The sequence below is a fragment of the Meriones unguiculatus genome, chromosome 3 (genome assembly GCF_030254825.1).
Source record: "Meriones unguiculatus strain TT.TT164.6M chromosome 3, Bangor_MerUng_6.1, whole genome shotgun sequence".
Taxonomy (NCBI): domain Eukaryota; kingdom Metazoa; phylum Chordata; class Mammalia; order Rodentia; family Muridae; genus Meriones; species Meriones unguiculatus.
This window is the reverse complement of record NC_083351.1, coordinates 160,294,565-160,322,080: the sequence shown is the minus strand read 5'-3', so window position 1 is coordinate 160,322,080 and position 27,516 is coordinate 160,294,565. Positions and strand designations below refer to the sequence as shown.

The 27,516-nt window shown below is 36.8% G+C and overlaps 1 protein-coding gene across 1 annotated transcript in view; it reads left to right on the top strand.

Moving 5' to 3' along the window:
• Window positions 1-2,075: 2,075 nt before the first annotated feature.
• The window catches only part of LOC110565587 (transmembrane serine protease 11F), a 57,531-nt gene continuing 32,090 nt past the window's right edge, over window positions 2,076-27,516 (top strand). The window contains exons 1-2 of the mRNA XM_060380842.1: window positions 2,076-2,169; window positions 2,293-2,393. Of these exons, the coding sequence (XP_060236825.1) occupies window positions 2,383-2,393 (11 nt within the window). The 5' untranslated portion in view covers window positions 2,076-2,169; window positions 2,293-2,382. The remainder of the gene's footprint in view (window positions 2,170-2,292; window positions 2,394-27,516) is intronic.

The following is a 27,516-nucleotide window of genomic DNA, read 5'->3' as shown; positions in this document are numbered from 1 at the left end:
CACACTTGCATGTATACCTACATCAGAACACACATACAAATGCACACACACACACAATTTAGATTCCTTCTACTGCAACCTTTAACACCCTTAGAGGTGTTAAGCATGTTAACATGTTTAAACTACATATTGGGTAAGTTATTTTTTTTCCTTCCTCAAAAAATGCAAATGGTTTTCGGAATGCAGTCAAACACTTTGGAAATGGAACCCTAAACCTCTCAAGGTCCACTGCCTCCCACCTCTGATTCAGTGTGAAGATTCTTTTTTGTTAATTAAGAGAAACAGGCTGTATATATTGCAGTATTGGACACAAATTCTCAAAGCAAGGTTTTGAATCTTCTACAGCATTCCTCTTCTACAACATGGAGCCTGATTTCCTCTCTCTAAGCCAACAGTTTATTTTCTTGTTGCATTATTATTTGGTAAAATAACAGTCTGAGAAAGTTTGTTTGAATTTTAGAAGATTATGGTTATGAAAATATTATTTAAAAATGAGAGAGACTTTAATATATTAAAACCACTTCATTTCTGTATTTATTTTTCTCTTTCTGTGTGTATGTGTGTGTATTTGTATAAGGGGTGTGTATGCCATGGCACACAAGTGAAGAGCAGAGGGAAAATTACAAGAGTCACTTCTCTCCTTCAATGTGGAATCCAGGAATCAAACTCAAGTGGTCAGGCTTGGTATTCGGTGTTTTTACCCAATGAGCCATCTGGCTATTGCTAAAACTGCTTTAGAATAATGTGTACAGAATTTAGATTTCAAGTATCCCATTGGCAAATGAAAAGGTTGTGTTAAGTTAGCCCAATTTTTTCAGCACCTTCGTTTTTGACTTTGCAGTGTTTGCACTATTTAAAGTAATCATGAAGTTTTATAAACTCAGAAATTATTCTTTTGAAAATTATATTATTATATCTTTCTTTATATTATTAGTAATTTTACAAAAATATGTTTCAGTTTTTCCATTTGTTAAATACCTTAGCAGAATATTATGGTGAAAATATCTCAATATGTGTGTTTGCAGTATGTTAGATGAAGGCATTGTTCTGTATGAACAATGAAGAAAAACAGTCACAACTTTTTTTTTAAATCTGTCTCTATTTTTATGTTAGTGTGCATGAGTGTGGTCATATATGGGTTTTTCTCTTTAATATTTTCTGGCTGTTATCCCCATTTACTTATCTATCTATCTATCTATCTATCTATCTATCTATCTATCTATCTATCTTCATCATCATCTACCTATCTACCAATCTATATCTATCTATGTATTTGTCTATGTATCTATGTGTCTATCTGTCTATCTTTGTGGTACTAAGTATTGAACCCTAGGTCCTTGTGCCTGATGGGCAAGCACTGTAATAATACTGAGTTATACCTTCAGTGCTTTTTTCTTTTTCTATCCTGAACTGGATTTTTTCTAAATCACCTAGCCTGGCCTATGAATTCACTCTGTGAGGCCTTGAACTTATGATCCTTTGTATCTGCCTGAATAATTGTGGTTACAAACCAATACTGGTAGGCTTGGTTTTGAATCTTTAAAGGTAGACATTATAGTTGTAATATCTACCCTGTAACTTTATATAATTTAATGAAAAGTCATATATTCAGACTAGATTCTCCAGGTATGTAATTATATGTATACTATTTCCAATTACTGTTATTTATGACACCAAACTCTAACAAAATATTTTTTGGTGATGAGAAATAGAATGACATTTTCATTTGTTTTACTTTTCTGTTTCTGCATTGAAAGTCTAAACATTTTTTTCAGTGAAATTTATTTCTATTTTTAGAGCTAAAATCGACACTGTTAGATGAAACTAGTTTTACTATATTGCTTGTGGGGAAAGTCAGTATCAATAAGCTAATCTGACTGTCCATAGTCTCACTACCAAGTAGACAAGCAGAGGTGCTTTCATCCATAACTCAGGACCACTCTGTCCTCCCACACTTCATGATTCCCTCAAGGGGAAGCAATGGAAGATTTCTGACGACGATGAAGGAAGAAGTCCCATCAGTGTACTCTAGTGTTTTGTTTTGCTTAAAAAAGCCCCGAGGCCACGCCCCAATTCTGATCATACCTCCCCGACTGGAAAAGTGTGACTTCTGAATCATCACCAGTCATGCACACTGATCCCTCTACGGCTTGTAGCCTCTCTGAGCAGGTATTGACAATTACTCCATTGTGTGGCGACGGCACCAAGTCGACCTCGCTCCTATCAGGCTGTAGGAAGACAGCAAACCTCAGTCAGTAAACCTGTCCGACTTGTTTCCTTTCTTGTCCCCAGTGACTGTCATTATTTACCAGCCTCCCAGCCCTGACCTGGCTGATAGAGATCAGATGGTGACTGGATAGAAGCCTCCCCAGTCCTGGGTCCATGATGTACGCGTAAGTACTCAGCTTCTCTCTTGAGTTGACAATGGGGATGGATATTTACATCACCTGGATTAGGCTATGCACTTTTTGACTGGTAGAAGAAATCTTAACTAGATAAGATTTGTGTGTGTGTCTATGTGTCTATGTAAATTTTGCATTGAAATCTTGTGTCATTGGTTTTTGAATGGAACAAAAAGACAGCAATGTGATATTGTCTTACTAAGTAAAAATTATATGTAATAATGTATTAAAAGCATTATAGTTTAACATTTAAAAAAGTTTTATGCTTTGAAGAGTAAAATATTTAGCATAGATCATTTGATTTCTTACTATGCTCAATATGTTTTTATAATATATTCTTTATTGAAGTATATTATAGGAAAGCAAAATACTAATTGAATAGGAAAGAACATTAAATTTTTTATTTGTTTCATTCCAAGTTAAAAGATGACTACCACTGGATTGTTTGTATTTAAATTATTCCAGAGTAGAGCTGTCTAGTGTTGTTTCATTTCACCAGTCACTTTATCTGGTACCCTCTACAAGTGAGGCAATGAATGACAGGGAACCACAGTTACCAGAAAGCAGGAGTTGGTGTCAAGAGACAGGTTAATAAACCACACCTTGATGGCTAAATGTCACATATCACATGAATGAAATGGTTAAATGAAAATACTCATATGCAAACAGTTATTGAGTTAACAAAAACTTCAAAATAAATGATCACTTTTAACTTGATAAGAGAAAATTTATATAGTAGTATTCATGCTACTTATTTATAATGAAATGATGATAAGGGATCAATGATTTCTTTTAAACTTCTATGTAGCCCAAATGCTATTTTATCTCTCAAAGATGTGTTTAGTTTCTCTATAAATTTCCCATGTTTCCATTGATCAGTGTGTTAGACAATTCTGATTCTGTGATTCTTATTTAGTTTTGAGTTTGTCTTTAATGAAATATAATACTGTAAGCATGTGGGTCATCATATTTTTTTTTATTTTTTTTATAAGTTACATTTTATTAACTCTGTATCCCAGCCTTGTCCCGATTCCTCATTTCTTAAATGATATGTTCTTTTTACATTTCCCAACTTTCCAATACTGCCATGAGCCCAAGGAAGACTGCCTATTTCATGTATTAGGCTGGCCTAGAAAGTTCTTATTCGAGTAGTATAACCCATAATACTCACATTTTATTATTTAGCAAAATAAAATATACAGCAATGAATATGATATGTTAATAATTTCAACTTAAAAAGACATATCAAAGAAATGTTCATCCACTTTCATCTCAGAATTCAATGGCATGCCTTTCTAACAGCATGGGAAACTTATGACATTATCTATACTCAATTTTCTACTCTGAGTTTTTTTATTGTAGTCTCTTCTTTTAATGTTTTTTTATTATATTTTTTATACTCTCCTGTTTACTGTGAACATTTTACGTCACATCATTAGACTGAAGCCTCCTTGGATTTAATTCAAGAGTGAATAGTTTTGAATGTTGACCTATGGACAGGAGTAGTTTTAAACCCGTATCCTACCCAAAAGTATGGCCTGTTTATGAAGACCGTATAAGGGTAGCTAGTGCATTCACTAAATTCATTACCAAGAGCGCTTTGCCTGGGAGGCCTCTTTTCAGACAGTAAATGACCGAGAAAGCCACAGCTTCTCAGAAAAGGTGCCAGCTAACATCATGCGGAGGAGGAAAAAGGAAATATTCATTTACGAGTATTTTACAGCCATGTTTCTACGTACATGTCTGGGAAAGTTACTCGCCTCTCGAGAAATTTATTTTTACACATAAAAGTTAGATATGACAGCAAAATAAATGGGATGAGAGGTAGTAGCCATTAGTGGAACTTGACATAGTCTTTGTGGATAAGTACAAAGCTATTTTTGCTTTATTGGTTTATTATTGGTTTGATTTTGACATTAATTTTCTTTAAATAATAACGAGGTAGTATTTCATATAGTTTGAATTTTGGGTAGTAAGTTTCTTACTGTGGAAGAGTTTCAGATGTTTGAGGCTTAGGTACAGAGCTTTCTTTTTTTATTTTTTCCCTGTGGGTCTTGGTCAAAAGTATTTCTAAACCAACAAATCAAATAATCCTAAATTCGCTTGTGTAATTAAATCCAATGATGTCAAAGAGTTAACTGCTAGTTAACACAGAGAACAAGAACTTTCTTAAGGTAAAATAGACCTATTTAAATTATCCCAGAGTTTTCTAGTTTTATTTCATTTCACCAGTCATTTTATCTGGTACCCTCTGCCCATGAGGCAAACACAGGAACTACAGTTACCAGAAAGCAGAAGTTGCTGTCAAGAGGCAGATTAATAAACCACACCTTGTTGGCTAAATGTGACATATGTAAAAATTAGAAGCACATGGAGATTATAATGAATGTGTTTACCCAATCTCATGAAAGGATTTCTAAATATGTAAGAAACAATTGTAGTCTTTAAAAAACGTAGAAATTAGTGGAAAATAGTGTCTATTCTGAGCTAAGAGAACACAGTAATTCAAAGTCACAAGACAGTTCCAGGTAGACCCCAATAACTATCTAATTAAACAGAAATAGTTGATCTGTGAAAGGTCTTTGCATCAGATTTAAAAATCTCTAAACTTCATCAGTGAGAGTTTGATTTTAAAAAGTGTAAGGAGCCAGACATGGTGGCGCACGCCTGTAATCCCAGCACTTGGGGAGGCAGAGGCAGGCAGATCTCTGTGAGTTCGAGGTCAGCCTGGTCTACAGAGTAAGTCCAGTACGGTCACAGCTACACAGAGAAACCCTGTCTCGGAAAAAAAAAATTGTAAATATAAAAGAAGGAAAGAATGATAAAATTTGTTATTTAGACCTTTAGGGAACTCACTTGGAGACTATTGTCATTAGGCACCAGCAGCAAAGGTTGATAAGGGAGAGGTGGAGTTCCAAGGTTGTTTGCTCACCTATAACGAACATACCATCTCACAGTCAGTGACACCCCACAGTCTTCCTTCATGACACTAATGAAATTTTCTGAAATATTGTTTTCCTTTAGGCTGATATAATAGTCATTTCTGAAGCACAGCAATCCACTCCCAACATACACAGAACACTGAACATCTGCCAGTTGACATTTACCTCTATTTAATTGCCTACAAGCATGTTTTTTCAGGTAAACAGAATGCTTTCTGTATTTCTAGTGCTAAACCTATTTTCTATTTCATTGCATACCCTCAACATTGTAAGTTATTTATAAGTACATATGACCGAAGGTAAAGAACAATCACTGACAAAATAGGAAAGGTTATGAGTAAATGAAACTCTCAGGTTTATGACTCATAACTTATTGATTAACAATGCTTATGAAATATTCATAACATAGCAATTCAGAAGATAAAAAGCTTAACAATAGAGATGATTTATTCTAAGTAAACCTGTGATACTCTGCTGATGGTAACTTATTATTGAAGAAAAGAAAGCATCAGATAAGTATTGATTAACTAGATTTTAAGTTCATTTATTCATTAATCCAAAAATTATTGAGTACAGAATACTAGTAACATAGTATATACACATTACACAGTGATTTAAATTGTCTACACACATATGCTGTATGTATTTATCATGTGTGTATACATATAAGCACAATATTATATTATATAAAAGAACAAGAAGATATATACATACATTTAAATTTTTTTTCTGGTATTCTAAATTTAAAGAGAAAAGATGATAAGAACCAGACAAACAGAAGTGAGTTATAAACATAATAAATGTGAGATGAGGGTTGCATACTTTTTCCCTTTAAAATTTTTCTGTTTGGTTTTCTTTTGTGTGTGTGTGTTTAATTAATTAATTCAGTTTATATCTTGGTCATAGGAGCAGCACTTTATTTTTTTAATTTAATTAATTACAGTTTATTCACTTTGTATCCCAGCTGTAGCTCCCTCCTCTATCCCCTCCCAATTCCACCCTACCTCCCTCTTCTTCTCTTTTGCCCCTCCCCAGTCCAATGGTAAGGGAGGTCCTCCTCCCCTTCCATCTGACCATAATCTATCAGATCTCATCAGGACTGGTTTCTTTGTCTTCCTCTGTGGCCTGGTAAGGCTGCTCCCCTCTCAGGTTGAGGTGATCCAAGAGCCAGCCCATGAGTTCATGTCAGAGATGCTCCCTGGTCCTATTATTGGGGAACCCTGTTGGATACTGCTCTGCCTTTGGCTACTTCTGTGCCAGGGTTCTAAGTTATCTCCATGCATGGTCCTTGTTTGGAGTATCACTTTATTAACTCAGTCATTTCCTAGTTTATTTCTTTATCTCTTTGAATGTTCTTATCTTTGACTCTGAAGTACACCCAGTGCAATCATTATATGAGGTTTTTGTTCCATGTACTTCAATGGCAATGAGCAGTGACTTAGAAAACATCACTTTGAATTTAAACATTATCTTTGTCACTTACTCCCAGACCTGTGACTCATGGCCAGTCTGCAATTCTCATAATTTTTCAATTCACTTTATTTACTTACCTGCTAAGGTAAACTTTTGGGTTATATACTAATATTCTATGACAGCGGTTTTCAACCTTCTTAATACTGCACCCCTTTAATATAGTTCCTCATGTTGTGGTAACCCCCAACCATAAAATGTTTTTTGTTGCTACTTCATAACTGTAATTTTGCTATTATTATGAATTGTAATATAAATATTTGATATGCAGGGTATCTGATATGCAACTTTGTGAAAAGATCCTTCAACCTCCAAAAGGATTGTGACCCACAGGTTGAGAACCACTGTTCTATGATGTGTTTTTTCATTTTGCAAATTAATCAAGACCAAAGCTTTGAAATGTATTTTTGAAACTTCAAATATTGCTTTTGTTTGTTACTTAGCTCAAATGAGACTTAGAAGGCCTAAAAATCATCTTTTAGTGACATTCAACAAATGCAGAAAAAGAATGTAGAAACAATCTGGTCCAAGATCTGTTGCTTAAGGCAGCCACTTGCAGTAATCCTTAAAAACTGTTTTGTCATGAAAATAATTTGATTCAAGTCCTCCTAAGCTCATGGCACCATAGAGATATTTAGAAACAAATAGAAGATTTTCATAATTTGGAAACATAGTCGTTTTAAGACTTACTTATTGTGACACACCCTGAACTCTTCACATTTGAAAAGTTTCAAAATCTAAGTTCAACACAAATTCAAGGTCACACCAGAGGCATTTGAACTTGCTTTGAATTGCGTATTTTGTTTCAGTTGTGTACATGATAAAATCTTGATTACAAATTCCCTGTCATTGACAATGTTTAAAATGTAGTACCTTTTAACTTTTGACAGAGTTTTAATGTTATAATTAAATGCTGATTATTACCCCAAACTTGAAAACAAATGAGTCAGTCAATGATTTATATTAACAATAGAATTAAGCAAGAAATCAGTCCTTATTTTGGGTATCTTTTATATTATAAAATAAAAATGAAGTAAAATACAACTTTAGAAAATGTATAAGATACAAGATAATGTACAATTAAAGATTGTAAGAAAATTAAAATCCCCTTTTAATCCCATTTACCCCTTTTTAAGGTTAAAATCATTATACACTAGCAATTTCATATGGTTCATATTTTTAAAAATATTTTACTGGTCTTGTTTTATTATTCTTGGAGTGTAGTATTTAGTGTCTAATGCAACATTAAAAGTTAACCATGAAAGGGGAGGAAGTCCTCCCCTATCAGTGGATGTGGAAAGGGGCAGGGAAGAGACCAGGGAGGGAATGTGGGGTTGGGGAGGGAATGAGGGAGCGGAATACAGCTGGGTCACAGAGTTAACAAAGTGTAACTAAAAAGGAAAATAAAATTAAAAAAAAAAAGTTAACATCAAGGCATGTTTCACTGCTATCTGCCATTTTAAAAATGTTGGCTTAGATACTGATATGCAAAACAATCTTGAAGATACATTCCCAAACGAGATATGATAAAGCATTTTGGCAAGAATTAATGTCTAAGAATAGAAAAAAAAAAAAAAACTCTAGAAGAGAGGGCAAGATATGTGTAGGAATTGTAAGGAAAAGGAAAACCAGTAAATCCTTTGATCTATATCAAGGCAAACAACTGCCTTGACTCTTATCTCCTCATCTCAAACTATCATTGGTGGATTCTTCTACTTGATCTTAATTGGTGCTTTCTCTCTCTCTCTCTCTCTCTCTCTCTCTCTCTCTCTCTCTCTCTCTTTCCCATCTGTCTTTTCCTTCTCTTAATAATCAAGTGAATAAGCAGGTAGAAGAGCAGAGCATACACCAATATCAAACCATCAAAAAAGCAATACAACCTAAAAAAAAAAAAAAAAGGCAAAGAGAAAAGAAAAAAAGGAGGGGGAGAATTGACGGGGAGAGAAAGGAGAAAGAGGAGGAGAAGAATGAGGAGAAGGAAAAAGAGACAAGGAGGAAAGGAAGGGGGAGGATCAGGAGAGGGAGGAGAGGAAAGGGGAGGAGGAGGAAGAAGAAGGAGCACTTTTATGCTGAGGAATGCTTTTAAAAATAGATTAAGAATCAGGTCAATTATCTGGCTCCCATCTTTCGCACTGAACATATACACAAACCTTAGGACTGATGCATCAGCACGGATACCGCCTCGAAACTCCATGAAATGTATCACCTTAACTCTCCTCTCTACTACATCAGTGTGTCATTTCCTGCCCTGCTGTCCATGACCTTCTTGCTTGTCTTCCCTCTCCTGTCACTCACCTTTCCATGTCATTCTGCTCCCATGTAGCTATGTGTTGTGGGTTGTACATTTATTTTTGACCCTAATCATCCATTGCTTTCATGTTCTTTACATTCTGATATGTAAAGGAATGATCAATTTTATTTCTATAGTATATATGCCTCCTAGGTAAAGGAATAACCAGGTGTCATCTTCATAGCTTATATCACATCCTAGGAACAATAACCAACGGGCCATTACAGTTGAGTGTGAGGGGTGGTAGATGAAATAATTGAGGCAAGTATCTTCAACAGAATATACATACAGAAACGTTTTCTGCAGTGTTAACTCAAGAAATGTGTCCTCTTGGGGAGAACACAGACCTAATTCCATACCTTCCATCAGTCATTGTTTGGAGAGTAACATACTTTTGCTGGAAAAGTCTAGTATTTTTCACTCCCTGTCCCAATCCTAACACCAAGCATTCAATTAGTATTTCTTACTATTTTAAACTCAATAAACCATTAATTTTACTTCATTTTACCCCATTTGGCCCCTTCCTTTCCTGTTGACAGAAATTTTTAAAAAAACATTAAACAATATTTGTGTTGTAGAGATGAGATGGCATATAAGACATGGTTTATTCACCGCTCTGTCCTGTGTTTAGAAAAATCCTGAGACGGAGCCAAGGTTGTAGTGGTGGGGAATTCGTTTCCTCTCACTTTCACACTGCTCTCCATTAGTTGGAAATTTGGATGATGAACACAGAGTTGCAACTTATTATTCAGGGACATGGAGAAGTCAGCTTTACTAACATGAACAAACTCAGGTAGGCATTTGTAAGCCTGTATTTGTTCACCTCAGTTCAAGCTTAACCATCATCCTACATCCCAGACACACACAAAAAGTTTTTTAAGCCTAATCAAGATTTCAGGAATCACTAAATGTCCATTTCAGTCAATGTACTGTTTTCATGGGTGCCTTCTTTTACTTAATATATTAAATAAGGCATGTATTACATTGTTTCTTGGTGTCCAGAACTGGATCATCTGCTTGAGTTAAGTGTTGTTTGTGCATTAGAATAATTGACATAAGCATTAGTTAGAATGGAAATCAAGTCATTAGAACTGCATTGGTTCACATGATAATGTTGAGAAAATTAATGTTGCATTTGTAATGTTTAACTGTTTACTGCATCGGGAAAAGTACAGGAAAGTTAGTTTTAAAATCTCATAATACTCTTCATTAAATGCCTGTATTAATTAATATTCCTGTAACTATGAAATAATGTACTTTATTGAACTTTTCTGTAGCTTCATTTACAGCCAAACATAGCAAGCTGATTAATAGATTTTCAAAAAAATATGGAAGAAAATGCCAGTAGATTTATCTGTTCAAATACAAGTAGGATCTATCTGGATATGAAACCAATAATAAGAATTTCAGACATTCTCACAGGAGTAAAATCTAATTTTAACCATTAAGCAAATACACAGCTTATATTACAATTCCAGAAGTTAAAGTTCAACTACCTTATTGTTATTCCAGAATTACATGGCATAATTTTCTATAACTTGTATGGATTAGGTAATTTTATCATGGCAATTAAGTATCAATGTATCCTTTAGCATATACTCAGAAATATAAAACTCATTAAAAGATAATTCAGAACCCCTGCACAGTTGTAGCCCGCCCATGACAGTTCAGTCCCCTAGTGGGTTCCATAGTAATGGGAACAAGGACTGTCTCTGACATGAACTGATTGTTCTGCTCTTTGATCACCTCCCCCTGAGGGGGGAGCAGTCTTACCAGGCCACAGAGGAAAGTCCTGATGAGACCTAACAGACTAGGATCAGAAGGAAGGAAAAGAAGACCTCCCCTACCAGTGGACTTGGGGGGGGGCATTGGTGGAGAAGGAGGAAGAAAGGAAGGATTGGGAGGGGAGGAGGGAGGGAACTACAGGGGGGATACAAAGTAAATAAAGTGTAATTAATAAAAAAAATCAAATAAAACACAATAAAATTTAGTTAGAGTTGCATGGCTTTTAAATTCCTTAAGGATAAGGCATATTTTTGAAGGGAAAATGACAAGAATGGCAAGCTCTTAGATGTCTCTGCATGTAGCTGTCTAAGCTATTCATTATCTGTCACACGTGACCTGTCAGCAATGTGGTGCAGAAATTCTGGGACATGTTAATTTTGTTTATTTAATATGCAGATGATGTGAGTTTAAATGAGAACTCTGCTGATCTCCTCTATCTAGGGCACTTAATCACAGCTCCTCCCTCTGTACTAGATTGCAAAATACTAATAAAATACGAATCTCTTTACCAGACAACCATATAGAAAGCCAACTGCAGAACATCGCTACTCCTGGGAAATAATTGCATTTTAAATGTGTGGATATGTGCATGGGCTTATGTGTATTCATATGTGTATTTGCACCCATGTTTACTTATTTTGCCAGAAACTGGATAGCAATAGAGCATTGTTTTGGAGTCTATTTTAGATGAACATAGGAAAATAGACTGTATTTGTTTCAACTTGCTGTTCACTGTCATTGATAACACTTCACGGAACTAATCTTTGAATAGGAAACAAAATATTCACAGTTTTGGCAACAGCATACAAAAACTAGTCAATGTTAAAATACGTTTCAAGAGACAGTATGATTGACAGCCTTTATAAGTCAATCATATAAGTTATTATTTTGTCTCTGAAGATAATTTCCCAATCCAGGTCATAGGCAATCATTTTTGATTTCTATTTCTTGGATTTTAGGTCAGAAAGATTATTTTTGTTTATAAAGATATGGACTTTAAAAGATAATTTACTAAGAGATCATTAAACTATTTCAAAAAATTAAAAAAAAGCCATACACATGGAAAAAATAGTTGACCTGAGAGATACAGATCCACTTAGCTATGTATGTCATATGAAAGGAGACAAGGGATTTGATATGTACTTTGCTGTAATTTAGCATTTTTAGTTATGGTTTTTGTCAAGTCAGGTTCATAGTTGCTAGTATTTCCTAGAAACAAGGTGAGCCTAACTCCATGTTTATCACACAGCAAATAAGAACTACAGTAATAGTAATAATAATAATAATAATAATAAAAACTACAATAGCTTTCCAGAATCAAGTCACAATCACTGTTCTTACATTTTGTAGCACTAGTTGGGACATAATCACTCATACCCCCAGTCACAGTATAGAAAACAATAGGACTTTCCACTTAGAAGTTCTGCTCCAGGTAGGAATCAGATGAAATGTTTACTTTCCCCTCCAATCTGACCCTCCAAATACTATGGACTTGAGTTCACTGTGATTCATATTCAGAGCTGAAGTGTTTCAAGCCTGTAAGATTTTCTAAGTGATTGCCACAATCAGGAGACTAGACTCTATGAATCACAAGAAATGGCAAACATACATTAAAAAATAAAGCAGCATGAAATCCTGGGATACAGCATAACAGACTATAAAAGGCGCATGGAAAGGACAGAATAAATGTAAACTAATCTGTAAGGTACATTTGTATAACCACCATAGGAACTGTTTCCATCATTTGTATGAGCTCTGTGTATTGTCTTTACTATTACTGACTTTTTCTAACATTTTTACATTTATTAGATTTTTAAAAATATTTGGGGAAATTGGACATAATTCAGTATGTGTACATTATTACTATTTGATTAACTGTATGCGCTATGATATTTCATAAATTAAGAATACTGGGCTTAATGCTCACACCCAAATCTCTTTTGGAATTATTTTGCTTCATGCACGTTGGTGGCTCAGTTTACGAAATCCCAAGTTGTTCCTTTGGCACATGCTGGCCCCTCTGCTTCTGCTTTGCCTGGCTCTTGTCAGTGAGATGACCTTCAGGATGTCTTGTTTTGTCTTTAGAGAAGCCATACCTTATCCTAAACATGATAGCGTTTCCCTGTTATAGGAACATTCGAGAGACCTCCATTTCTCATACCAACTTTCATCATGAGTAAATATGTAAGTATATAGGTACCCTTTTGGGTTTTGTTAGTTAAACTTGTTCTTTGACAACTTTTTTTTTTTTTTGTTATCCACCACCTCTGGCTTTTATTTTATTTTATTTATGTTTACAATTTATTCATTATGTATCCTGATTGAAGCGCCCTCCCTCAACTCCTCTCAGTCCCAACTTCCTTCCTCTTCCCCCTATCCCCCTCCTCTAGTCCACTGAAATGGGGAGTTCTCTTCTGCAGTCTGCGTGTTGCTTATCAAGTCTCATCAGGACTGCCTGGATCCTCTTTCTCTGTGGCCTGGTAAGGCCATATCACCAGGGGCAAGTGATCAAAGAGCAGGCAACCTAGTTGTTCTTTCACAATTTCATAAATGTATTCACAAGTCCCAAGTCAGCCTGAGATACACAGTGAAAACTTTTCTCAATAGCAAAAAGAGTCAGAAAAATAGAAAAAAGGAAGAGATTTGCAATGCAAAGCCCCAGATATAAGCATTTAAATAGGTGGTAAGTAATTGGCAGATAAGGTAACTTGAATTCTAAAATACTTTATACTGTGATTGTACACACAAGTAAGCAATTGTGCACACACACTTAATGAATCATATCATTAAGCCAATACCTCTGAGTGTTATTTTGTTACTTAGAATGTTATTTGGTTTACTGGTATTTGAGACTAAATTCTATACCAGAAAGAAGGTAGACAGAGAGGGAAGGAACACAGGACAATTAACCTCCTAACTTCTTTTTAAAAAGACCTTTAATTTATCCAAAGGAAAGCCTCAGCAAGATTAATGGAAGCTGTTTTTTTTTGTTTGTTTGTTTTTTTAAAGCTGGACTTTCATTAAACCAGGATGGTTTAATAAACTGCAACGTTATATTGCCCTAGGAAGAGAGTGCCTGTGGATTTTGCTGACATTTACTTTTTTCTTTGAGTATTCAAAATTGCCTTTGAAGTGAATATTGCATATTTTATCAGCTGCTATGTCTTGCCAGTCTCCATGTATGGGTATGTACATATGTGTTAAGGAGGATCACAAACCTCAGTTAACTCATACAAAAGAGATACTAATAAAGAGATAGACGTATTTATGGGCACACCCAGAAATGAAGGCTTTTTTTGGCAGGAAGTGGAGAGATTGTGCCCAAGCAGAATCTCTAATGTTTATCTGTGCTCCGGCTTGAATACAAATGTGTTAGGACATGTGTAAGACACTGGAAGAATTTCCCCTCAGGGTTGCTGTTATGAGAACATCTGATTAATGCATAAATATGTATGCTGCACATAGAAGGCTGTATTGTGCCTAATTTACATTTTGTTATTTATATCTCCTTAGTGCTAAGGATAACTAAATATTTAAATCTTCATTTTGATGGGATTTTTATCTGAATCGTTCGGTTTACAAAGTTCAAATTAGCCATGCTATATTTTCTTATAAAATTTTAATAGCACTAGGAATAAACAGAAATAAGCCCCATGAGAAAGTCATGTAAGAATGGTCATAAAGATTTAAGTAATATTGACACAGATACCTAAATGAACATCAGTACAAAGTCACAATTTATTTCTAATATCAGAGATCAGACCTCTACTCTTGCCTGATGCGTCTAAAACAAAAAGGGGGAACTGTAGAGAGCTGCGTAATGCCGCGCCTGAAAGATGGAGCTGGTTTCCGCCTTCCACCTTCCCGATGGTGAGAGCTCTCTGTCAAGAACAACTCCACATTTGGCTAAGGCCGAGGATCTGGCTTGCTTCCATGTATGTGGACCTATCTGCATTGGCCACGTGGCATGCTGAGGTTGGCTACCCAGAGGCTATTTAAAGTGGGCTGGTTTTATCCAGGGTCAGATGATTGTTCAAGGTTCCTGAATAAACTGCATTGAAAAAAAAAATATTTAAACAAACCTCTCAAAGTATCTTCTCATCCGTGTGTAAAGTCTTGGCAATTTTTTCCTTTCATTTGTAATGCTGAGTCAAAGCAACATAAACATCCATTCAATATACATCTTTAGCTCTGTTTCTAATTTTGAGAGATACTGCTTCGTTAATAAAAATTAGTTTATAAAGTAATAGTTTTCCACAAGCTTTTCATAAATACCTCATTTTGCTTGATTTCCTCACCAACCGCTTTCCTCCTCTCCCCTTCTCACTGTACCTTTTGGTACCCAGTAGTCCCTTTCTTTAGATTACCTCACTCTCTCCCTACATTCCACCTTAGAGCTTTTTCCTTTTTCTTTTCTTTTCTTTTTTTTTTTTTTAATCACAAGGCTGGCTTTCTAATTTCCTAGCTGCTATCTATGGTATTCTCATCTGAATATGTGTATTTTACGATTAGAGGCTGATTTCATGGGAGAGAACCCTGGTTAGTTTACTCAGTGGTTTTCTTTTTTTTTTTTTTTTTAATTTTAAAATTAGAAGCAGTGCTAAGAGGAAAGTTCATAGCACTAAATGCCTTCAAGAAGAAATTCGAGACAGCTCATTCAAGCACCCTAATGGCTCACTTAAAAACCCTAGAAAAAGAAGAAGCAGACACACCAAGAAGGAGTAGACGGCTGGAAATAATCAAACTCAGGGCTGAAATCAATCAATTGGAAACAAATAAAACAATTCAAAGAATCAATGAAACCAAGAGCTGGTTCTTTGAGAAAATCAACAAGATCAACAAACCCTTAGCCAGGCTAACTAAAAGGCAGAGAGACACCATCCAAATCAACAAAATCATAAGTGAAAAGGGAGATATAACTACAGACACTGAGGAAATCCAAACAATCATTAGGACTTACTTCAATACTCAGTGGTTTTCAATACAATCAATTTACCTGCATATTTTATAGTTATGGTTTTCCTGATAGTGGAATGAAACTCCATTGTATATATGCACCATTTTTTTTCGTTATCAATTTATCTGTTGATGGACGTTTAAACTGGTTCTAGGTCCTTGCTATAGTGAAAAGAACAGCTACAGTAAGACGTAGACTCTTTGGGCGTATGCCCAAAAGTGGTATGGATGGGTCATATGGTGGTGCTAGTTTTAGCCTTTTGAGAAGCTTCCACACAAATTTCCATGGTGGCTACACTGGTTTGTACTCCCGCCTATAGTTAAAGATAATTCTTTCACCACATTATTCCCAGAGTATGTTGGATTTATTTTCTTGATGGTGGGCATTCTGGACTAGGGTGAGATGACAATTCAAAGTAGTTGTAATTTTTTTTGTGTGTCTGAGATGTTGAACATTTTTTTTAATTTTATTATTTTTTATTGGCCACTTTTTCTTTTCCTCTTTCGGTTCTTTGATAACCAGCATGTTCAGATCATTGACCCATTTATTGATCATAATTTTATTTTTTATTTATTTTAAGTGTTTTCTTTATTATTGTTATTACTTACTACAGTTTATTCACTTTGTATCTTGGCCATAGCCCCTTTCTTCCTCTCCTCCTTATCCCATCCTCCCTTCCTTCCCCTCCCCATCTTCCTTCCCTAGTCCACTGATAGGGGAGGTCCTCCTCCCGTATCTGACCCCAGCTTATCAGGTCTCATCAGGACTGTCTGGATCCTCTTTCTCTGTGGCCTGGTAGAAGTCACCTTGCCAGGGGGAGGTCATCAAAGAGCAGTGACTGGCCCTACTCCCCTTACCAGGGAACCCATGTGGAAACTGACCTGCCTATGGGCTACATCTGGGCAGAGGGTCTAGGTTCTCTCCATGCATGGTCCTTGGTTGATTCATCAGTCTCTGCAGGATCCCCTGAGCCCAGAATTTTTGGGCTCAGATTTGTTGGTCTTGTAGAGCTCCAGTCCCCTCCATGTCTTCTAACTCCCTTTTCTTCCATAAGGTCTCCTGCACTCTGCCCAAAGTTTGGCAGTGAGTCTCAGCATCTGCTTCAATACCCTGATGGGTAGTCTTTCAGAGGCCCCCTGTGGAAGGCTCTTGTCCTGTTTCCTGTCTTCTCCTACTTCTGATGTCTATCCTGTTTACCCTTCCGAATGAGGACTAAGCATCTTCTCTAAGGTCCTTCTTAGTGTTTAGCTTCTTTAGGATTACAGATTTTAGTATCTTTATTCTATATTATATGGATAATATCCACTTATAAGTGAGTATATATCATTTGTGTCTTTCTGCTTCTGGGTTACCTCACTCAGAATGATCTTTTTAGTTCTATCCATTTGCCTGCAAATTTTATAATTTCCTTATTTTTACTTGCTGAGTAGTATTTCATTGTGCAAATTTACCACAATTTTTTTTTATCCATTCTTTGGTTCAGGGACACCTAGCTTGTTTCCAGATTCTGGCTATTATGAATATAGCTGCTATGAACATAGCTGAGCAAACGTCCCTATTGTATGGTTGAGCATCTTTTGTATGTATACCTAGGAATGGTATGGCTGGATATTGAGGCAGCACTACTCCTAATTTTCTGAGAAAGAGACCGATTGATTTGCAAAATGGTTGTACAAGGTTACATTCCCACCAGCAATGGAGGCCTGTTCCCCTTTCTCCACATCCTCTCCAGCATGCATCAAAAACTAATTTTTGATCTTAGCTATTTTGATGGGTATAAAGTGAAATCTCAGGGTCATTTTGATTTGCTCCCTGATGTCTAAGGACATTGAGCATTTCTTTAAGTGTTTCTCTGCCTTTTGATGTTCCTCTATTGAGAGTTCTGTTTAGCTCTGTATCCCATTTTTAATTGGATTACTTGGTTTGTTGGTGTTTAACTTCTTGAGTTCATTATATATTCTGGATATTAGCCCTCTGTCAAATGTAGGGTTGGCGAAGATCTTTTCCCAGTCTGTAGGTTGTCTATTTGTTCTGTTTATGGTTTTCTTTGCTTTACAGAAGGTTTTTCAGTTTCATGAGGTCCCATTTATTGATTGTTGGTATTAGAGCCTGTGCTGTTGGTGGATGGATGTCATGCTATATTTCTTGTAACTAAAATATTATCTGGAATACAGTAGATGTTTAATGAATATATGCTTACTGAATGATATAATTTATCTCAGTTTAGCTGGTGTGTTTTCATACACACACACACACACACACACACACACACACATATATATATATAAAATATAGTTACATTTCTTTTCCTGCTAAATCCTACATATGTTGGTCCTAAAAACCTCACTGGATCCACATAGGAATAACAAAAAGACAGGGCACGTAAACATAAGTATAGAAAAGCTGGGATTTGTCTGTTCCATGATGGATACACACCATAAATAATAGCACATTTGTTTTACACACCCGAATTGGGAAAGAAGGTTTATTGTATACAGTTGAACAAGGAGGCAGAGGCACAGTCCCAGGCCTCAGTGATCCCCAAGAAGGAAACTGCAATTTGATCATTTTTACACACTCTGTCAACACTTGTATGGAAACAGACTTGGACCAGAGGAAGATTTTGCCGTGCCTCTTGTCCTCACCCAGAGAAGGTTTTGTCATTTCCTTGGGTCTGAGACATTGTGGTGCGTGACGTAGCTGCACTTAGATCGACAACCCAGATACCCTCAGGTCCTCATCTAATCTTCACACATTCACTCATTCCTCACACATTCTTCTGCTTCCCACAATTCCGGCTTCCCACAATTCCGGCTTCCCACATTCACCCTTCTTCTCCTGAAGTCAGTTTTTTTTTATGTTTCCCACCCATCTCCTCAAATTTATTGTCTTTTATTCTTTAATTATTTCTCTTTCTTGCTCTCTCTCTGTCTCTCTCTCACACACATTCACACCCCTTCACACACACCAAGCTGAGTCCATCCTTTTATCACTTTAATGTATGTTTTTAGGACTGACCTGTTCTTATTGAATAATCATTTAGGTGGTTCATCCCAGGAAAGTTCCTCTCTCACTAGTCATTAATTCCCTGTGCCTCTTCCTCTGGGGTCTGAGCTTTGTGAGATTTCCCCTATCCCCACTGGCATGTCAGTTGATGTTGTTATTGTTTAGATTTTGTTTAAGTAGTCACACTAATAGAGATTTCATAGGTGTGGCTTCCCTGTCATGTTGGAGATGCAACATTGCAGCAGACTTCCTGGTTCCCGGGTTCTTAGTCTTTACACCCCCTCTTCTGTGGTGTTTCCTGAACCGTAGATGTAGGAGTTGTGTTGCAGATATTTCAGCTGGGGTTTGGCAATGTACAGTCATTCAGTCTCTGCATTTTGACCAGCCGTGGCTTTCTATAGCAGGTTCTGTCTTAGGCTTCTTTGATGAAGGGTGAGAGCTGCACTTATCTTTAGGTATAAGAATAAGTATTTAAAATGAAATTGGGCTTTCTATTAGTCTAGCAATATGTGAGAGGTAGATGCTCCCCTAAGATCCACAACCTCACTAACTATGGGTAATTGGATAGCTAGATAATACCAGGCATGCTTTCTCTCCTGTTGAGCAAGTCTTAAGTCCAATTAGGCAGCTATTAGTTACCACCAATATATAAGTATCACCATTTCATCTGTAGAGACATCACGCCATGCTGCTCCTTGTTGTAGTTCATAGGCACCATAGCTGCATAAGATTATTGACTGCTTCCCTCCCTCGTAGCTTGCACAGTACCTACTGGTATTCTGGAAGTTAGTCCCCAGGGAAAAGGTCTTGGGGGCAGTTTCAGCTGGATTCCTGTGAGTCCTGTGTTCAAGGTACATGAGATCTTCAGCTATAAGGACTCACTTTCAACTTTTGGGGGGCAAACAAGAGCAACAATGATCATGTGTGTTGTTTTGGGAGTCTCTTATACTCCCCTATCAACATCTCAAAGGAGAGTTTCTTGTGTCTGACGCAGAGATTCTTGTTGTTGTTGTTAGATCCTTTATGGATCTTTTCTTAGCCTCTTTTGAGGGGCCATACTAGTCTTCTTAAGGTAAAAAAACAACAATTCCACATTTGGCTAAGGCTGAGGATCTGGCTTTCTTCCATGTATGTGGACCTATCTGCATTGCCCACGTGGCAGGCCTGGGTTGGCTACCCAGCGGCTATTTAAGCTGTGGGCTGGCTTTCCCCAGGGTCTGAGGATTGTTCAAGGTTTCTGAATAAACTGCATTGAAAAAAAGAAAAAAGAAAAAAAGAAAAAACAAACAAACAAACAAACAAACAAAAAAAAAACACAATAGTTCCAACTCAGCTCAAATGCTAATCCAGAAAATAAAATATTTGGAAGATCATGACAGATTTTGAAGGACATAGAAAAACTACCCAAATGTTCTTTGTATTTATATAAAGAAAATTAATTTAATAAATGTATGTGCAAATGGAGCTTCTCCAAGAGGTGAAAACCATCCTTTCTGGCATTTCAGCACGGGAGGGACTGTTATGAGTGCTCACGGTGATTGTAAAGTCAACTGTAAGGGATCCGGTACTGGACCTATGTAGCTATAAAGTTTTAAAAACAATTTTCAGAAAATTTATAAAGTTGATAGGACCAAATTATTGAAATAGCTTATGTTTTATTTATGGTATAACTAAAATGCAATAGGATAGCATTCCCCCTTCCATGCAAAGCTATCCCATATATACACAAATATATGTATGTATGTAAATATGTATTTATATAAAAGCAAGGTGTTATATAGCCTATTTCCATAACCTTCAGATTTGCTACAGTGTTGTCTGCTAAATAAGGTATTTCCAGCTTATATGGAGCTTATTTTGAGGACAAAAGTGTTCTTGACATTTCCCTAGCCCTCTCCATCATTTCAACAATTCTTCATGCCCCTGAAGTCACTCACACCAAGAATATCGCCTCACTTGCTCTCTGACAAAACTGAGGACATGTTTTGCACTGTTTAGGTTTTTGTTCCTTGTCTTTCAAATATATAAGCTTGACACATTTTTTTATCCCATTGTGAAAAAAAGCAACTTCATTGCAACATAAATGGTGCATCATTTCATATGCTGCAGAGAAAAACCAGCTCCTGTCCTGCTTCCTCATCTGATAATTTGTTTCAAAAGACCTATCTTCAATTTCAGAAGCTCTTCTGCTTGATATAGCCTGTCTACTATTTTGTTGGTACTGTCAATTGCATTTTTTTTTCATCTATTGAATTCTCTGCTTCCATAATATGTTTTCAGTTTCATTCTTTTACATCTAATGGATGATAATATACACATATTATATGATATACACATATGATAATATATATGCTGAACTAATTCATACCATCATTTTACTGTTACTATTAAATTGTTCATCCGTAGTCTTTTGTTTCTTGCTATGCTTCCCTCAAACCATTGCTTTGAATTCTATTTTTAACACTTCATCGATTTACTTGACAATGGAGTCTATGACTAGAATATTGCTGTATTTCCTTGAAGGCGTTGCTCAAGTGTGTATATTGATCTCTATGAAATCAAACAGCCACCACTTTAGATTTCATTGAGAATCTTTAAAAGGGAAGATATTTTCTTCCAGTGTGATATGGGGATTGACTGGCAAGGTGCTTTGGCTTTGGTTCTGGTGAATACTGGACTGTAGTGCTATGTGATACTTAAAAAAAAAAGATAGAATCAAATTAATGTGACTGAAAATGCCTTGATGCAATATAGTGCAGGATTTTGTGGTGGCGATGGTGCGATTTTGCTGGAGGTGTGCACTGCCTGGGGGACCAGTTCTCAAGTTCTTAGGGTCATGCACTGGATATAGTGGGGCCGCTAGTGGCGGGGTGGTAGGATTAGGGGTAGGGATTGGTGGCTGGCTGGTCCTCAGATCTTCCCTGTAGAGTGGACAAGATCAGTTTCCTTGATCTTGAGGACATCTTGAGGATATTGTGATGAGCTGCCCATTCTTTAGACTCAAGATGACTGTGCATGGTTGGGGATCAGTATCAAAGCATTAATGCTGAGTTTGAATTTTCTACCTTTTGTACATGAAGGAAGGAGCGTGGAAACTTGTAGATCAAGAGATACAGTTTCTACTAGCCTCTAGAAAAGTTTACACTACATTCAACATAGTGCCATTCTTTGTAGCACTTTGGGTCCAATGAAACTGGGGAAAACAACATGGTGGCTTCCCTGGAGAAGTATATTATATGGCCCACAGGCAACTTCCTAAACTGGGTTAAAGGCCTCTGAGGATCATGAGAGTCTCATTAAGGGATGTAGGAGATGACAGCTACTTAGGAAGTTCTGCTTTCTTTTGCCCTGCAGCAGTGAACTCATCTTGACTCTGAGCTGATGGTGTGGCTAGATGGTAAGCCACAAGGTTGCTTCAGAATACTCTGTGTCTCTGTATTGCTGTCTCATTGACTTTCTGTGTCCCACAAGGCTCCCATCACTTCAATTCAAGAGCTCTCCCTTACATATTTTCCTGAAAAAAAAAAAGAGTTATTTATTTGTTGCTTTAATTCTTTTATGTGGAAGAGCATAACTTTGGGTGCCCCTTTTCATTCATGATGATGGTGACTCTTAGCTCCTCCTCCCCTTTCTACTTACTAGTTTCTTTAAGTACTGCTGACGACTTCACCACAGAAAGAGACCTGCCAAAGAGAATCCCACTGCCATCAGCTGAACCAAATCCGACTTCTGCCACCATTAAAGTAACCTCTCAGTTTTTCCTAAATCTTGAATCTATTTCTTATTCACTATATATTCATATATGTGTGTGTGTGTGTGTGTGTGCATATATGTATGTTTTCTTTGTCAATTTATCAGTAACTATTTTTATTGATCAGGTTGAAAAATCGTTTGAGTCTTAAGAAATACTCTCAACAATACTTAGGTTTTGCATATAAACAATTTCTCCCAGAGCTAGTATATAGACTTCATTTCTTGCTTATTATTATTAACTTATATAAAAGGCAGTAATATTATATCAGGGCTTACATCAGGGCAAGATAATGTTTTGACATACTGTTCTTCAAATGAAGGTACCCTATGACAGTAGGTCAATGTTTCTTTTAGACACAATAAGCTATCAAATAAAAAACCCAGTGCTGGCTGGGCATGGTAGTGCACATTTTTTTTTTTTTAATCCCAGTATTTGGGAGGCAGAGGCAAGCGGATTTCTGTGAGTTCCAAGTCTACAAAGAGAGTTTCAGGACAGCCAAGGCTGTTATACAGAGAAAGTCTGTCTTGAAAAACTATAAAACAAACAAACAGTACAAAAACAAAAACAAAACAAAACAATGTAAATCCAGTGCCAGAAATTTTGGTACCTTTTTTGCAGTTGTTGATCAGTAGGGTGCCATTTGCCTTAAATGCTACACGCTATTGTCACTGTTCTTGGTTACTGTCTAGAATTTGGTGGTTAAGATCTTATTGATGAAGATAGCACATACTTGAGTCATAAAACATGGAGAAATAAATTTGGTTCTGATCTGGAGGCTTCATTAGAACCAGTCAGTTTTCATAGTGCTGGAAGGTACTTTGCATGCTAACAAAGGAGAAAAGTAATAATTGATCTCACCCGGCTGTGAACCCTGTGAGTTATGATTGTGGCTAACTTGGAAAGAGATGTCTACTGGTGCAACCATAGCACAAATGTTATGAGAATGACCAATCACTTTCTGGCCGTATTTAAGGCCTGTTTCACAAGATTGAACACCTACCTGGTACAGTTATAAAGGACCAAAATCTATGGCTAAACAATTCACAGGCCTTAGGGGAGAATATACTACTGATATTTTGCTAAATGGGAATAAATTAAACTGCTTTCGAGTGACTTATCAGTATAGCCATAATCGCTCATCCCTCATCAGAGAAATTTCTTTTTGATGATTTGCACAGAGAACTCCAACTGCTAAAAGAACAAATAATAAGAGACTGCCCAGTGACCAACAGTAATTGGGACATCTGTATCTCAACCTCTGCTCTCTAGACACATGGGTCACTGTGGAAGAGAGGCTGGAAGTATTGTAAGACCCAAAAATGGTAGATTACTACGATAAAACGGTACTTCCTGGTTGTAACAGTGCAATTGCACATATGAACTCAGCAGCTGCTGACAGTATACACAAGAACCATGTGATGTCAAGCCAAACAAAATCCTAGCATGGTAGGGGTGGCTCTGATGTCCATATCTGAGGAGCTATTGACAACTGTCTCCTGGGAGTGGAGAGTACATTTTCTTTAGGAACGCAGTCCCTGAAAGGCTACCCATTCTCCAATAAAGGTGCTAAACCTGTACACATACAGACACACCAAGCAGACTCAGTGAAATTAAAATACAGAGTACGCGAAGTTGGGAAGGAGAGAAAAGTGGTGGGAAGATGAGGGAGAAAATGGAAGAAAAAATGGAGGACAGATAATGTTCAAACAATAAAAAAGGAAAATTAATTATGATTAAGTAATATAATCCTAACAATAACCTTGAGAGTTGGGAGATATTAAAGCATCCCAATTATGTAGATGAAGGATTCTCAGAGAATCATAGTTGTATGTATGAAATGCATATAACAAATTGGTATACAGACTGAAAAATAACACTTTCTTACTACACATCTGACAGAGGATTAATATATAGAACACACAAAGATCTGAAAAAATTAAAAACTAAGAGACAAAACAGCCTAGTTAATGTCCACCCACAGTGACTATAAACCAATGAAAATATCTTATCCAGATATATTACCCAGAAGAGAGTAGGGTAGCTCTTGACTGTAATAGTAGCACTCAGGAGCCCAGAACAGGAGAACCTAGTCTGGGCTACATAGTGAGTTCTAGGACACTAAAAACTATGCAATGGGGCCTTGTATTAAAATAGCAAACAATGAATTAAAATAAAATAAAATAGACAAATTATCAAATTATATTGCATACTTATGACTATTTTGAACATAGTTTTTTCTATTATGATTACCTCAAATATTTAAAAGTAGGTTACCCAATACTTTGCTGGATTTTTAAGAATCTTTTTCTTACTTGGAGTGTTCTAGGTTTTTGTTGTTGTTGTTGATATGATAAAATGCCTGGAATAAACAACTCACAGAAGAAACATTTGCATTGAGCCATGGTTTCAGAGGTGTCTGTCCTAGTAGACTTGCTCCTTTGTTCTTGGAATGTGGTGATGGCAAAGACTGTGGCTAAACTGCACGGCAAAGCGTATGTTTTAAGCTCATGGGTTCCAGGAAACAGAACAGACCTTTCAAGTAAATACTCCCCAGTGATTTATGTCCTCTGACCAGGCCCCATCCCTTAATGAGTTATGCAGTGGGAAGACATTAAGAGTTGAGCCCATGGATCACTTAGCATCCTCCTGGTTCATTCATCTCTCAACAATATCACCGTCTGGAAACCAAGTCTCCAACAAATGGACCACTTGAGGAAGAAATGCATATCAAAACCATAGGGTGACGAACACTTCTTAAGTGATGGGGTGGCATCTGCCCGCTCTTCCTGCAGGCTGTACATCACAGCACAGACATATGAGGTAAAACTTACTTCAGCATTCATGGGATAGAAATTATTTGAGTCCTATCAGACTGAAAACAAGTAGTCACAGATAGAAGAAACTTATTTCAAAATTAAATATGGCTATGATAAAAGAAGAAAAGTGCCCCTTTCATGGTACATCTTGTGAGGCTCAGCTATCATCACATTGAACTTGGTAAAAATTGATTCTCACTCATGATATTTGAAAGGGTCAGAATACAGGTATGAAATAATGAAAGCATAAAGAAGAGGGGACAAACGAGTGACCAGGTACATACACTAAATAAGCAAGAATACTCACTGTCATGTATTTTGGAAATAGGTTTATTTTGGGTCAGAAGGAAAGCAATGCTCATGGGAACATGGGTATTTTTCTTCTGCATTGTGCAGCTTCAACCTTAAGAGTTGCTTTCATTGGGCTCAGGTAAACTGGCAATCCAACAAAAATAAGGGAAGGCATTGTTTCCAGCTGGCTCGGCCTAAGCATTATATTAGCGTTATTGATACCTAATGGGAAGCACTTTCTTTTCCTTTAATTGTCCTCATCTTTCCTAGAGGCACAGTGATTTGCCTGAACATTCACACAAGTGAGATGCTCATCATTTCTTTGTTCCCACATCCAATCAATCACTCAGGAAGGCTCAGGATTAGAGCTGGCTTTGTTTTTCTTTCCACCCCAGGCTGCACCCTCTGTCCAGGCACTTGCCATCTCTCTTCTGGATCTTCAACATGATCTCTACCCTGACATACCTGTCCATGTTTTGCCTAATCCCCATTCCTATTCATAGTTGTGTGAGTTATCTTATATTCACTACCCAATTAAAATTTTGGCTGCCCAGTTCCTGCAGGAAAATTTCCAGCTCTCCTTGGGATTATAAACATCCCATACACATGCATTTACAGAAACTTATTCTACTGTGTCCTCTTTTAGTACTGTAGTATTGGGAAAGCCTTCCTGTCTGCATACACTTTGTAGAGCATACATTTTTTTAGTGCAATAGTCCAATTTTATTTGTATTTTTCTTTCTGATACTAATTATTAGTAGTGAGCACTTTCTCACATCTCACCATTTTGGTTTCTCCTTTTCACGTTACATTTTCTCTTTTCTTTCTCTTACTTTAAAGAAAAAAATATCTAGTAAGCTTTCATTCCTCAAAGTTTTAATAGTGTAGCCTAACCTGGTCCCGGTGGTACATCCCTTTTACCCCAGAACTCTCAAGTAGAGTCAGGGATCAACCAGTAGGTTTGAAGATATCCGTGGGTTGGAAGCCAGCGAGTTCCCTGTCAGTCAGGCAATGTGGTCAGTGCCTGTTCCAATAAGAAAATGAAGAAACACAAAAAACAATGTAGCCTTCTTGATCAAAACCTCCTGTCACATCCCTGCAAAAGGTTAACTGCGTTTTGGCTTCGGGTTTTTAGAGACAGGGTTTTCCTGTGTAGCCTTGGCTATCCTGGACTCACTTTGTAGACCAAGCAGGCCTCGAACTCACAGAGATCCACCTGCCTGTGCCTCCCTGAGTTCTGGGTTTACAGGTATGTGTCACTGCTCCTGGCGGTTCATTGTTTCTTATATGAACCTTTTATAACTTAGCTGCAACAACTTGTTTCCATGTCTTTCTCCTGTACCATAAACTGGTATCCAAAGACAGAGTACACGTCTAAACCTTTAGGGAAATACAATGGTTTGTGAAGTCATAGGTAATAGCATAAGGATCCCTTTTGTATTAGTGAACATGTTCATATTTGTCAAATAAAATGAAATGTTTTCATAAAAATACAAAAGCCATGGCACTGAGTGCTGTTTGAGGTTTCAGATGTTAAGCAAGTAACAACGTCTGTGTTGGAAGAAGTGCTCTGAATGATGTGCTGTCCCTAGAATAAGTAGTGCATCAGGGAAGCTGAGACAAGTCAGTGGGAAAAGTCATAGGGGCCCTGAATACTAGAGTGCCATCAAGTACTGCTCACACGCAGTGAGCTCTGGCTAGGATTACCAATAAAATTCAAAGAACCATGGTCATTACCTGTAGGTGCTGCTGTTTCTTTTTAAAAACTATTTTGTATATATTTATCTATTTACTTTCCTTTTT